The sequence below is a fragment of the Pygocentrus nattereri genome, chromosome 26 (genome assembly GCF_015220715.1).
Source record: "Pygocentrus nattereri isolate fPygNat1 chromosome 26, fPygNat1.pri, whole genome shotgun sequence".
NCBI classification, from domain to species: domain Eukaryota; kingdom Metazoa; phylum Chordata; class Actinopteri; order Characiformes; family Serrasalmidae; genus Pygocentrus; species Pygocentrus nattereri.
Window position 1 is genome coordinate 1,240,001 of NC_051236.1, and position 15,026 is coordinate 1,255,026.

At 41.0% G+C, this 15,026-nt stretch overlaps 1 protein-coding gene across 1 annotated transcript in view; it reads right to left on the reverse strand.

The window, feature by feature from the left end:
- frmd4ba (FERM domain containing 4Ba) overlaps positions 1-14,710 on the reverse strand; it is a 58,903-nt gene extending 44,193 nt beyond the window's left edge. Inside the window, exons 1-5 of the mRNA XM_017691918.2 lie at positions 14,305-14,710; positions 4,906-4,971; positions 3,777-3,871; positions 3,247-3,339; positions 1,488-1,572 (exon numbers count right to left, since the gene is read on the reverse strand). Coding sequence (XP_017547407.2) covers positions 1,488-1,572; positions 3,247-3,339; positions 3,777-3,871; positions 4,906-4,971; positions 14,305-14,466 — 501 coding nt within the window. The 5' untranslated portion in view covers positions 14,467-14,710. The remainder of the gene's footprint in view (positions 1-1,487; positions 1,573-3,246; positions 3,340-3,776; positions 3,872-4,905; positions 4,972-14,304) is intronic.
- Between the last annotated feature and the right edge of the window lie 316 nt (positions 14,711-15,026).

Sequence of the window (15,026 nt, forward strand, 5' to 3'; positions counted from 1 at the left end):
AATGGCAGAATTTGTTTTTTTCTTCAAAACACGGCCTCAGCCTTCACACATGGCCGCGGGGACGAGCTCTTCTGTGGTGCTTGGAATTCTAGATGACTGATTTAAAAAACAATATTGCTAAATTGACGACTGAAGAAAGTATAATTGTCAAAATAACTTGTTGTTTTATGTGAAAATGTAAAAAATGTGTGTATCTTGAACGCCAGGGACACGTTTCTGTAGAATGACCCAGCAATACATTCTGTCCACATCCTACAGCAGGAGCCATAGAGTTGTTTAGCTACAGCAATGCAGAATGCAATGGAAATACCCCAAGAAAATAGGAAAGCAAACTGTTTGGAGAAAAAGAGTGAGTGGGAGCGAAAGGGACAGACAGAAAGAGAGAGACTGAGACTGGGCTGCTGGCCTCGGGTTCTTGGCATTGCCCTCCTCTTCATTAACACAAACCCAGTCCAACATTGCTATATAGTCCAGCAGACAGCCATCCACTGTCTGTCTCTGGTCTCAGACCAGTGGACACCTTTTATTCAATTTACGCCCCCCGCTGCCCCCCCTCTGTTACACTGGCACACTTTACAATAACAAAATCCAGTGAGTCAAGTGATATTTCTGGAGGATTACAGAATCAGTAGATACTTTGTACAGACGTCTGAATGCTGGCATTGTGTAGCCAGAAACAATGAGGCTGCTGGCAGTAGAACAAGCAGCCGAAAGAAGTTTAAAATTACTGAAGGTCTTAGAGCAAATCTGGAGTAAATGCTTTCTACTGGCAGACGCCTGACGTGGACTGAGCGTGTAGCCCCGCAGCTGAGTCAGTGGAGTAACGGCTCTTAAGGTGGGGAGGAGCTGAACGGCTGCCAACAGGCCCAAACAGCTTCACGCTGCGCCTGCTGCCCGTAAACGCCCATCAGATAAAAGACCTACAGGCCTACTGCGCTCTGAAGACAGTGAGAGGTACTGCAGCCATTTGAAGTGGTAGTTGAGTGAAAAATCTAAAGTGTTTAATTTCCTCCTAAACCTGAATTTGGTCCTTCAGCCAAATTTTATTTGCTGTCCTAATTCCGCTCCTTTATTTTTGACCGGAACTACATTAGAAAAAGCAAGTAATAGCCAATAATTAGCATTACGGCAGGCCTGAATCATCACACCATTACCTCCAACCGCTCAGAGTTGTTAAGTAAGCTCAAAAAGACCTGTTTGTGTGGTTTACGACACTGTTTTGTATAAAAATGAACACACACAGGGTCAAATGATCTCTTCATGCAGTTTCCACAATGCAAATTGGTGGTCATAAGCCTCTGTTCCTCGCTGCCTGCACGACTTGGCCGAATGACTTCATTTGAAGAGGAGATCTGTACATTTTTTGCCCAGTCTTTCCATTTTTGTCCCGAGAGTGAAACTACACAAGTGTCATAACAAGAATTACCAACGACAATCAAAGAGAAATACAGCGTTTTCTGAACAAATGGATATTCATGGACACTTACATCATAGACAGAAGACTTTGCGTTCCGGTAGAACAGCTCCACCGTCGCTGTGTCTTTCAGAAATGTGATACTCTCGATGTAAAACCTGTCAGAGAGCATGAGGTCATTCTATATTATAAAGCAGATTAAGATTAAATCACTCGGAATTCTCAAAACGTCTGTATAATTGAATATTTCAATTGCTGAGATATAAACAGTCATTCAGAGTGGTGGTGATAGGAACCATATACTGTACACATCTCATGTATACAAGTTTTATATCGCTGCTGTCGGGACAAAACCTTGCATCTCCACTTTTGTTGTTATAATTTGAAAATGCCTGCTGTTCCTGATGATCGGACCAGAAGAAACAGCCGAAATTATTCTGATTAACAATTCTGGTTCCATTGACTTAAATCAAAAGCACGTTTTCTCCTTCTAGTGTAAAGTTTCCATTTTGGAGATTCACTTCACTTGATTTAACGTCTTTCTGTGAGGCGTCTGGTTCCTATCACCACCACTGTGAACAGTTCAGCCTGGTTTACATTTTAAACATTTAATTATGGTGGAATTCCCCTTTAAGGAGCACACTGGACCTCCATGCTTAATGTAAGCATTAAGTACAACTAAAAACAGCTACCTGTCAATCTTCTTAGTCGTCCAAATAAACTACAGAAAACACTTCTTTCTAACCACTGAATGTTGGTGCAACTGCGCCCTCTACTGGACAGAACTGCACGGTGAGAGCAGCATGGTCGCATCTACACTACTGTCAAAAATCAATCAATTAAATTTTATAAACTAGAGGCTAAACATTATTTTTAGAAATTGTATTGAACATGTCAAATTGAGATATGAATAATATAATAATGTACTGCAATTATCTGCAATCCACTGTAATATACTGTAATTCTTTATTTAGAAAAATGTTTGTCAAGTTTTTGGCATTATAATTTTATTCTTGATCTTATATAGCTTTTCATATAGATAGATAGATAGATAGATAGATAGATAGATAGATAGATAGATAGATAGATAGATAGATAGATATTTTATTGATCCCGAAGGAAATTTAGCAGCCAGTAGCAGACACACAAGATAGGCCACTTTATTAGGTACACCTGTTCAGTTGCTTGTTAACACAAATAGCTAATCAGCCAATCACACGGCTGCAACTCACTGCATTTAGGCATGTAGAGGTGGTCAAGACGACTTGCTGAAGTGCAGACCGAGCATCAGAACGGGGGAGAAAGGGGATTTAAGGGGCTTTGAACGTGGCGTGGTTGTTGGTGCCAGACGGGCTGGTCTGAGTATTTCAGAAACTGCTGATCTGCTGGGATTTTCACGCTCAACCATCTCTAGGGTTTACAGAGAACGGTCCGAAAAAGAGGAAATATCCAGTGAGCGGTCAGTTGTGTGGACGAAAATGCCTTGTTGGTGTGAGAGGTCAGAGGAGAACGGGCAGACTGGTTCCAGATGATAGAAAGACAACAGGAACTCAAATAACCAACCAGAATCTCTGAGGAACGTTTCCAACACCTTGTTGAAAGTCTGCCATGAAGAATTAAGACAGTTCTGAAGGAAAAAGGGGGTCCAACCTTTTTACTAGCAAGGTGTACCTAATAAAGTGGCCGGTGAGTGTGTATACACACACACACACACACACACATATATATATATATATACACACACACAGTTTATTCATTTATCTGCAATAAAATTAACTCTAAATTATTGAAAACTCTAACTACAGACTTTCTAAATGGTAGTGTCCTCTCACCTCACTTGGAATTTGAGCTCGAGCGGTCCAGGCTTTTTGGAGAAGTCGTGCTCCAGGACTCTTCGGTTCAGCTGGAGCCAGTTAGTCTGACCACTAGTGAGAGAAAAGAGTTCACTGCATAAACTGCATAGACTATTACATTCAATCATCTGCAACGACTTTCGTATTATTTTTCTTTACCTTTGCTAATCGCTAATTAACTCTGCTGACATGCTCATTTATTCAGATTGGTTAATTAAATTCATTAATCAACTGCCTTCATGTCATTTGGAACGTTAATGTTGCCCCTGAGTCCTGATGTCAACATGTTTTGTGACAGACCAAACATAATTACAGTCAAGACAACGGTTCATGGAGACAATAAGTGTAATAAATAAAAGAATCTAGGCTTTGATCCAAACACATTAGTGCTTATTTATTTCAGTACAAAGTCTATGACAGCTCATAATGCATGTCAGATAATAAAATATCAACAGGAATGTGTTCATTTCCAGCAAATTAACCTCAGCACATACGATAAACACACTTACACCTCATCCGTGAAAGAAATGCCAAAATACTCTTTCTCCTTCAGGTTAAAATGGGAAGAGACCAGGTCCAGTAGATCTCGAGACAACAGCTTTGGCTGGAGGAAAGAGAAACATTAAGGCGTTCACTAGCAGCGCACTGAGTGAGATCTCTCACACTGCTCTACACAGTCATAACATACAGATTTAGATGCGAAGGTTCTGTTCTGGCACATTTTTTATTCATCAAGGTACAAACAGTGTAGATGTTCCCTCAAAGCTCCAGCAGTGGTTCTAAGGTCTGATTGTGGAGCTTAAATCAGTTCCTCCAGGTGAAAAGTTGGTATTTGTTCCTTTTCATAACCGAATGTTTTAAAACAGAGCAGTAGAGTAAAAGCCTGGAGGCGAGGCGGGGCGTGTGGAGTCAGTCCAGCTTAGAACAGATCATTTCAGTGGATTATGGTTCAGTTCTGTTCCCTGACTGAAGGTACTGAGATGGAGCCTTGAGGGTCCCACCCCAGTGACAGTTCACTACCTTTTTTTTCTGAGAGCGTAGTCACAAATCTTCTATACACGTTAGCAACCACCTGGGATACCATAGCAGTAGCCCAGCAACAAATCCAGAAGATTCCAGAGGTTTCAGAAGATCATTCTAAATGAAAGTAAGTTAAAACATCCTCTACAGAGGAACACACTGCTGCACATTTTAATGCACAATTACTGTTTATTTGCTTTGTTTCTAGCATATTTGGGGAAAAAACACAAAATGCAGACTCCGCAAAGATTATGGCACATTTTTTAAAGTAATTTGACCAGGAATGTTCAAACTTTTGTACTGTATGTTATTAAATATTATTCTTACTCCTGTATTTGTTGTAAAAAACCACAAAAAAACACCTAAAAAACGTTTTCACTCTAGATATTTATATTATTAATAATACAAATGTTTTACCTGTTACAAATGCTACCTTTTAAAATGTGGACAATCTTATAAATATATGCTGTCAGAAAAAAGAAGCACTTGTCCACCAAGGTAACTGTCCAAATGTAAACGTAGCCTTAAAGGCAGCACCCGCTTCAGACCAGCTGTCCATGCCCCAGCTACCGCCACTTGCCTTGGACAAGATTTAGATATTAGATATTAAACTCTTACCTGGACCAAGAGTTCCAGCTGTCTGTCATCCAGTAGAAGCACCTGGCACTGCCGGCCCTCCGTCATCTGAGAGAAAGAAACAGACAGGCACTGACATTATCATGGCATAAAACAGACAGCGTGTCTTTTGAAAGTGGGATGGCATTGAGTGTTATTGTTATTGGCTGCATGGTCAGCAGTTCACCCCCCTGTAAACGCTGCTGTGACCTCTAGAAACGAACCAGGCAGAACTTCTGGCTATAAAAGTCTTGTAAGCGCAGTTAACATAATAACGTGAGGGCATTTTAGGAGTGACCTTGTCCATTTTTGTCCAGCTAAAGATCTAGTTTGTAGGTAAATTGGATTGTGGATCCATTGGTGTGATTGATAGTGGTGAGTCCTTTAGAATGAATGCCTTAAAATCATGTCCCAGTATGCAGCAGAATGTGAATAAAGCAGAAGACGGCACAAAAATGCTTGAACATTTTGCCGCATTATTCTCTAATATGTCCTAGATAGCGAGCACACATTGGTCTGCTGGCTTGAGAAGGTCGACACGCCGCCGACTGTATGAAACTGCTGGTCCACCCTCGGACCACCCAGATTCCTGTCCTGCATACAAGCTCTAACTAGTTTTTAATCTCCTCAAACAGAGTTTGAATGAACAAAGCCTTTTATTAAAAAAAATAAATAAATAAACAGAGACAAAGAGAAATATTACGAACAACTGAGAGAGAGAAAATCTGGACAAGGCCTAATATTAAACGATTTTACAGAACATGTTGTTGCTGACACTGTGCTGTATTATTAGTTACTAAATTAATTTACAAAGCATAACTAAAGAAAGGAAGGTAGGAACAATAAATAAACTTTGACTAATGTTCTGCTTAACAACTGGTGGGCCGCCCAGAAAACACTGAGCAAAACTACAGTGGATCGCCAGCTTTGCCTTCAGAGCTCCAACACTTGCCCACTGTCCTCTTGCTATCAGGGGTGTTTTAGATATCATAGCACAGCAACTACTAACCACCTGGAATACCTCAGTAATCACACAGAAACACCCAAGGAACCACTTGGGATACCATAACAACCACCTAACAACCACCTGCTATACCATAGTGACAAGAAATTCCCTGGGATACCACAGTAATGGCTTAGCAACACCTTAACAACCACTGGGAAACCGTGGATCCTCTCAAGGATTCTTTCTCTTTCCTTGGCCCTCTGCTTGCTCAACTGTATTTCTGTAAAGCTGCTTTGTGACACCCATTGTAAAAAGTGCTATGCAAATGAACGGCTGTTGATTAACATGGCAGTGACACTAAAGGCAGTTCATGCCTTAAAGTTGGTGCTTTTCCGCTTTCGGTGGAACAGTTTTAACGTTCCCCTTGAAAGCTGTCTGCATTTGGGAGAGGAAGAAGTCTACAGCGGAGCTAAAGACCACAGCGACATGGCCCGGGAGCCAGATCTGTGCATTACGATGAGCTCTGAGACTCGAGTGAGTGACACCACACAGGGGAGGGACGAGGAGAGACACAGCAGTCAGAGAAGAAAGTGAGTCAGAGGGAAGTTCTTCCACATGACGTGATCTAAAAAGAGAAAACTGGTAATAAATGAAGTTGAAATATCACTGAATTTTACATTATTTGATTTGGCATTCATTTGTCGCCTCTATAAGATGCTGATATTCCTACTAGGCTACTTCAGTAAACAGGATATGGCACTGAATCATGATGCAAGTTAGATGTTATGACGTTCTGGACCTTCACTTGAGGAAATTTTCTCTAACTGGACCTTACTGAATTAAATCCAAGACCCCAGCATTCCCGGGACAACTCTAGTCTACAGAAGCTCTTTGAGAACATCAATACGAAGCTGAACGTGCTCATTAGAGATGTCTGGAAAACGGCGCTGCAGCCAAGGTGAATTTTCTCTGCGTGATTCTTAGCAAAGCAACATGAGGGTGTGAGAAAAATGCACGTACACACAGAGAGGATGACGCACGGCCACGACAGGAGCTGAAAGAAACACTGAACTGATGTAAACTTGACTTTGTGAGGACACATTGTTCTCTCTGCACGGACACCACAACAATGCTTTAATTATCCCCTGTGTTGATTTAGTGCTTGTTTTGCAAAGACGCCTTACTCCGTCCCTTAAGAGCTTCATTTATCAGTCTGTCTCATCACTTCTCATACTGCTTTTAGCTTATAGCATAATCAATACAAGCACTTGGTTGAAATGCCTCAAGTTCTGACTTGAACTTGGTTCATTAAATTAATTAAATGAAAAACATATTGAGCAGAACGGATCAATAGATAGAAACTATGAGAGCACTCTTGATTAATGAATTAGCACTGAATTATCTCTACCTGTCCACGGTGTATCCGATGACCGCTGGGATAGGCTCCAGCACTCCCTGTGACCCAGAAGGATAAGCGGCTTAGAAGATGTGTGTGTGTGTGTGTGTGTGTGTGTGTGTGTGTGTGTGTGTGTGTGTGTGTGTGTGTGTGTGTGTGTGAATTATCTCTTTTCACCACCTGCAAACTGCATCTGCACTGATAACATATTAATTAACCTTAATGAGCACAGTCTCTGTGGGCACTGACAAGTAAAGGGATTAGCTCAAACTATCTTAATGATCAGGGATGTTTAGGTAAACACTATTTGTTTTGCTACTGAAACATTGAAACGAACTAATTTCACATCATTTTATCATTTTTAAGCAATTCCAAGCTCAAAAATACAGACAATACAGATGAGCTCAGCCCCTAAAAACACACAGTATTGTCCTTAATCCTTTTTAATAGGCAGAATTATCACCACTGTTAATTACACAGGCTCCATTGTCTAAGCAGGGATTAGTCACTATAGTAACCTTTTAAAGGACTTAAATGAGCCAAGATTTCTCGAAGCTGCATTATAATGACCAAACAACATCAAAACATATGACAAAACACAACAGCACATATTTGTATTATTAACTCTCAAATCACTTTGACTTAGTTCTGATTTCTTCTGCTTGATCCTTAAAGGGCCCATATTATGGAAAAGAATTTGTCTTCTCTTTTGTAAAATAAGAGTTTGATATGGTATGTAAACATTGTTCATTTCACTCCCCAGTCCATACAGCCTGAATATGGAAATTAACTGCAAAACAGCCCCTTCTGAGCGCATTGTTTTTGTGATGTCACTAAAGCCAGCTCATTTGCGTTTACTTCCAGCTATTCAGCATAGAGCTGTTTAGCTGTTTAGCTCCACCCATTCACACTGAAGTTATTAGGAGTGTTTCTGTGCAGTCTTGTATCTTGAATGAGGCAGATTGCAGGACGGCCAATCAAAGCATAGCTCATTTACATATATCAGTCTTAAAGGTACAGTATCAAACATAGCCCAAAGGATAAACATCAATTAGAAAATGGTAGTATTAATATTTTTCCATCTGGCAAAAGATTGTTCTTCTTTAAAACATTACCAGTGTTTAAAAGACCATACTGTAGTTGTGTTTCTCTATGTACTGTTGTCTGTGTATTTATGTTTTATTGTGATATATGCATTATTGCTATTGCACAGGACTTAATATGGGCATATTAAATTTCATAATTTCATATTTAAACGCACTATTAACTTCATATATATATATATATATATATATATATATATATATATATATGTACTGATAGAGGCCCTTGTGTACACACACAATGCACACATATGCTTACACATTTGCGTTTTTGTTTAATGCTTTATGCCAACATTTTTGTCATTTGGCGTTTATTTCGTTATTATGTTTTGTATATTGTTTTATATTTTCTATAATATTGTGAAATTGTTGTATTATTTAGGTGGAGGCTTTATATAAGCCTATTAGGTTTTTTCCCTTTGCCTGCACTATATATTATGTTATCTTTGTTTATTTTTATGTATTTTAAATTGTGCAAAAACATAAATTCAAACAGAATCATGACTTTTCAGTGAGAATGAAATAGGAGCTGCACTAGTGGAGTAAAGACCTGGATGTGAAGAAGTTTTGGTGATGTATTTTTACCGAAACCATTTGAGCTATTTGGTGACTATTGAGTTGCAGTGTTTGTTAGCAACGTTAGCCTGTTCAAAACTAAAGAAGCAAAGTTGTCTCAGCTGGTCGACCAGATTTACCTACACAAATGTGCAAACCTCAGTGCAACACAAGTAAACAAATCAAACAGAGTAAATTAAATTTTATTTATTTGAGCACGAATCTTTATCGATATTGGCACTTTTACCGTTTTGTGTTGCCCAGTGCAAGTAATGATGCTTTCAGTTAGTGGCCGTTCAACATAACAAACCAAAGAAGTCTTCTCAGAGAGCCTTTACCTTGACCAGAAGACCAGAGACAATGTTCTTTAGGTCTTCCCTGACAGCATCAGCACTATTTCAGCTCAGTGTGGTCCCGCCACCCTGCCCCCATCTATTGTGTTCATCCACCCCCCACTCTTAACCTTCACTGATGCGTGTCTTCACTGGTTCGTATGCATTCATTCATCACAGCCACCTCGTTGTGCTGCTGCCTGTCAGTCATGGCTCTGCCTGGCTCAGAGTGGCCTTTGCATCATAACTGACCACTGTGTCACATTGAGTACAGAGAGCAGTGCATCCAATTGTTGCCCACTGACCAAGACGTGCATAGAGTAGTCAAAAACAAATGACTTTCTGAGATTCAGAAGAATATGCATGATAGTTCTGTCCTCAGTGTTGTTGCATGTGGTGACAATTTGCAATAATTAGTGATGGTTTAGAACTTTAATGGGAATTAAATTTATTTTTTATTAAATTAAATAAATGTTTTGCAGAACAAAATGTTTAAAATGTAAAGTCAGAGTGGTTTGATGTCCATCTATCCATCCATCCATCCATCCATCCATCCATCCATCCATCCATCCATCCATCCATCCATCCATCATCTTCCGCTTCTCCGGGGTTCGGGTCGCGGGGCAGCATCCTAAGCAATGAGGCCCAGACCTCCCTTTCCCCAGCCACTTCCACCAGCTCTCCGGGGGGGATTCAGAGCCGATCCCAGGCCAGCTGGGCGATATAGTCACGCCAGCATGTCCTGGGTCTTCCCCGGGGTCTCCTCCTGGGTGGACTTGCCTGTGACACCTCCCGAGGGAGGCGTCCAGGAGGCATCTTAACCAGATGCCTGAACCACCTCAACTGGCTCCTCTCGACGTGAAGAAGCAGCGGCTCTACTCCGAGTCCCTCCTGGATGACCGAACTTCTCACCCTATCTCTAAGGGAGAGTCCAGACACCCTGCGGAGGAAACTCATTTCGGCCGCTTGTATTCGCGATCTCGTTCTTTCGGTCATTACCCAAAGCTCATGACCATAGGTGAGGGTGGGAACGTAGATCGACCGGTAAATCGAGAGCCTTGCCTTATGACTCAGCTCTTTCTTTACCACAACAGACCGGTAAAGAGCCCGCATCACTGCTGACCCAGCACCAATCCACCTGTCAATCTCCCGCTCCCTTGTACCATCACTCGTGAACAAGACCCCGAGATACTTGAACTCCTCCACTTGAGGCAAGAGCTCATCCCCGACCCAGAGAGGGCTCTCCACCCTTTCCCACCTGAGAACCATGGCCTCGGATTTGGAGGTACTGATCCTCATCCCGGTGGTTTGATGTGAAATGCTCTATTCTGGAGTCAGAATTATTCACAGTGTGGCGATAGGAACCAGGCATCCCCAGAGTTTAATTCCTCTAAAAGCTCCCTCACAGAAAGTGATCACAATGGAAATGGTTATGAATTCACTGCCTGACACCTCAAACACTCTTTTATCATAGCTTTTGTAAAGGATTTAGCCTATAAACATGGTAGCGAAGTACCTGCTTGTACTCTAAAGCAAAAAAGTCCCCACAGGAAATTTATTTTTTCAGATTTTACACTATTTTACAACCATCAACATTACATATAAAACTCAGAAGACGTGCAGGTTCACCGCTGGTTTTGATAGTAAATAAAGTGGCTATATTTTTGTTGTAGATACTATGATCCCTGGTTCCTATCACCACCACTGTAAAGCACTTTGAGGTGCTAATTTTCTTTACAATAAACAATTTCACATCAAACCAGTCTAAAGAACGTTGTTAACATCTCATTGACCGAATTTTGAAGAAAACAGCAGATTTCCCATTTAAGCCCTTAAAATCCCAGTCGGTACAGACTAAGCCTTACTGTTCAGTAACTACAGGGACTTCAATGCAAACTGGCCGAGCTATTCTCAGGTTATAGAGGTGTGTAATAAAACTTTGGCCATTTAAAAGGTTAAACTGCACTTTACAGTTTCATGACTTACATATAATGTCGTTGTAGTTTCCAATTCATTTATATTAGCAACTCAATTCAAACCTAGCGATTAACTATTACCCACTTCAGACCAGCTGCCCACGCCCAGCTACCGCCACCTGCCTTGGACCAGCTGCCCACCCTACACTGATGTTCTCATAGACTCCCAGCTATTCCTACTACTAATATTACTGCTATTAATATTAGTAGTATAATAACTCTGTAGGTAGTTTGACCAGAGGAGGACGGGTCCCCCCTGGTGAGCCTTGGTTCCTCCCAAGGTTTCTTCCTCAGCTCTGAGGGAGGTTCTCCTGGCCACTGTCGCCCCTCGCTTGCTCACCTGGGGGTTTTACAGTCTTGTTAAAACTTTGTCTTTACTGCAATTCTGTGAAGCTGCTTTGTGACAACATCAGCTGTAAAAGCGCTACAAATAAAGTTGATTAGATTTTTTGTTGAGGCAGAGAAAAGCGCATATTCTACTCTTTCAAATCAAAGTGTTTGTAAGTAAAACAGGCGATATCTTAATCTGATTTGAATTTGATGAAACGTTATTGTTACGTCTGTTTTTTGTGGAAAGAAAAAATATCCTTTACATTTTTTGACATGTTTATGTCAAAGTTTGACATCAAAACAAGTCTTAAAATCTAAAAAGTCAGCAGTGCAGATTCAAACCTGCCAGAACAGAATGCAAACTGAATATGTAATTTATTGCCCTAATTACGTGTGCAGTCATGTAATTACATCTGAATAGTAAAGCCAAATGAAAATAGCTCCACCTGTAATTAATGGGGTAAGTTCAGTTGGGATCAGCGAGAGACAGCTGAGTTTTTATAAAGAACATTCTGCATAAACTAAAGAAGAATTTCCTTTTTTTGATGAGCACAGCCAGACAGTCCACTGCTTTTAAGTGTGTGTGTGTGGGAAAGAGAGTGTAGGAGGAAAAAGGGGAGGGGTCATGTGATGTGCACTGGTCATGACACAGGGGTCAACGGCCCCTGAAGCCCATTCTCAGTGCTACGAACTTCAAACAAAGCCCCCTCACCAGTGCCCCCACCCTAAAACTCGGGTTTCTCTCTATAGTTAGCTACACATACCACAAAAAACCCTTAAACAGCTCTGAGGCGCTCTTCTGATTTACTCTTATAATCACACTGACGCGTCTGCACTGACCTGAAAATCTTAAATCCTTGTGATGTTTAAAAATGCCAGCTATTTCTGCTCCAACCCAACACTAAATACACACAGAGTCTCCACTGGAGGCGTCATGGAATGAACAAAACACAGTTGTAATGACTCAGACCTACCAGCCACGGAAACTACTATAAAGGTCTGATGCCAAAGTCTGGAGAGACGATTGTCTGCACATATAAATATGATCCCACTGTCAAAACAGTGAGGACAAGAAGACAGTGCTTTACTAGGCAGTAAAACGTGTTAATAAAGAAATATAAATAACATTTCATGACAAAAACATTGGGATTGTTCTCCCTTTCTTTAACTAAGCTAAGGGAAATAGGCTTATGCATTTCATTCTCCCTGCAAGAAATATGTTCTATAAAAAAAGACGGAAACAAACTTAGGTTTCAAAATAACTTTGGTAAAAACATTTGGAACAGATTAATTGTTTACTCTCTTAAGATTGTCTGAACCAGACTTACTCATTTCATGATTCTGGCGTAGAGCTGAGTTCATAAAAGTTCATCGGCGCACGCAATTGACAGCTATTTCCATCTGGTCCATGAACAACCTTCAAGTTCAAGCACATCTTAAGGATCAGAGGGGAATTGCAGGCTGTGAGTGGTCCACATTTGTTCCCACCCCTTTGGTCAACCCAAAGACCAAAGACATCTTTTGAAGTTTCAGCTTGATGATTTAGTTTGGTTAAAGTGACCTGTTGCAGGCAAAATGAACTATTAGGCGTAGACTGTGAGCGAAATTGATCCCTAGTTGCGTTTTAGGCCGAATTTACAGTTGCATGAAGCAAAACTGGCTTTGGGTTGCATAATGTGAAGTGTCCTGCAACCTTCAGTGTCCTGAAGCCAGTCAAAATGCAGATTATGCATGACGTGATCATTTTTAAACCTTCTAAACCACATATTTCAGATCAGTGGTCAAGAAAATAAAACAAAAGAGTTTATTGGATGGTTAAATATGAGTTTATATGAAGTTGGTAGTTTGTTTGGTCAGTTTTCTGAGCTGCTGGCTTAACTAACCAACAAACACTAATAACTATTTAAAGCTATAGCTTTATATGTTCGTTTTCTCTTCTCTAATTTCACAGCTCAGATTCCTTTGGGATATGTGAACGACAAAAAATATCATAGAAGACGGTGAACAAGAGGAGCAATAGATCAAGAGCAACCATAACGGCTTATTAAACTTTTATCAAACTTTTTCTCGAAATATGTAGTAAAGAACCATAGATGGATGAAATACAGATAGAAGACACCACAAGGACGACTTCATACAACAAGAATGATATTGTGTACCAAAAATATAAGCTCCTAATTTGGCTTTCTAGTGAAGAAATCAAATGGGTTGTAACCTTCCTGAACACCTGGATGGAGTCTGAATGGGCTGAATGAAGCTTTTCTGATGTATTTTTACAGAAACCATTTGGGCTATTTGGGTGACTATTGAGTTGTAGTGTTTGTTAGCAACATTAGTTCCAGTTCTAAAAGCAAGAAGCCAGTTTTGGTCTCCAGACATGTCTCGATCGATCCACTACATCTGGACTAAGTGGAATGATGTGTAAATTTGATGGACAAACCTGTCCCTTAAGGCCAAAAACGTTGAAAACCCACAAAGCAGGCAGCTCCACTTTCTCCAGTCAAAGCCAACCAGACCTCACCATGCAAGACCCACTCTATTAGAACTGATAGCAGAACCAAAGATCTGACCAAACATTCTCCAACTAGTACTCAGTCACTCAGTAAATTCCATAACATATTAACACAAGCTATTGCAAGGAATTTAGAATAAAAAACAATCTTTACACAGACATTACATACAAAACTGAGAAGATACGCAGTAATAATTAGTTTTACATCACAAGGTGCTGCTATCTGACCTCTTCCGCTCCTCTGTGTCATACCTGAAAGACGTCTCCTATACGGCACAGTGTCTGAAGGAACCTTCTACACGGCATAAGACCTTCATTGTAGCATCTTCTTAGCACCTGCTCAGCCACGGTCCACACTAACTGACTCCCAGAGGCCAGGAAGTCCTCGACCCCACAGAGAAACCCCAGAGCCATCCCAGAACGCTCCTGCAGCCGGTCTGATATAACCTGGCTGGATCCTGGAGGAGGTTTGGGTTAGAAAGCCAGAGGCTGGACTCACGGCTCTCTCCGTGGGCTTCAGTCCAAGTCTTTCCCCCTTGGAGGAGAAAGCAGGAGGGCAGACCCCAGAGCTGCCCGCAGTGCCGCTCCTTCAGACGAGCCCATTCTGCCCACTTTACACACCCTCACACACACACACACATGCACAAAGTATATACACACACGCGAGCAGACACAATGACTGCCCCAGTCTTTCCGCTCCTTCCACATAAACAGGCATTGTGGTTTCTGACTCTATTCATTTCGTGCTTTTCACAAGCCTCTCTCTCTCTCGTAAACTGCCCTACGCACAGACGTTTGCGTAAATATTTACTCCCAGGAAAAGAATAGCTGTTTTTGTGTTTACAGCGATCAGCGGATCAGTGCACCCCATCCAGGTCTTCTCATAATGTGTTTATTTCACTTCACATCTGCGATAGTGTGCAAAAATCAGAGACTACTCTTCATTAATTTCAGTCAAAACAGTCATTAAGTGC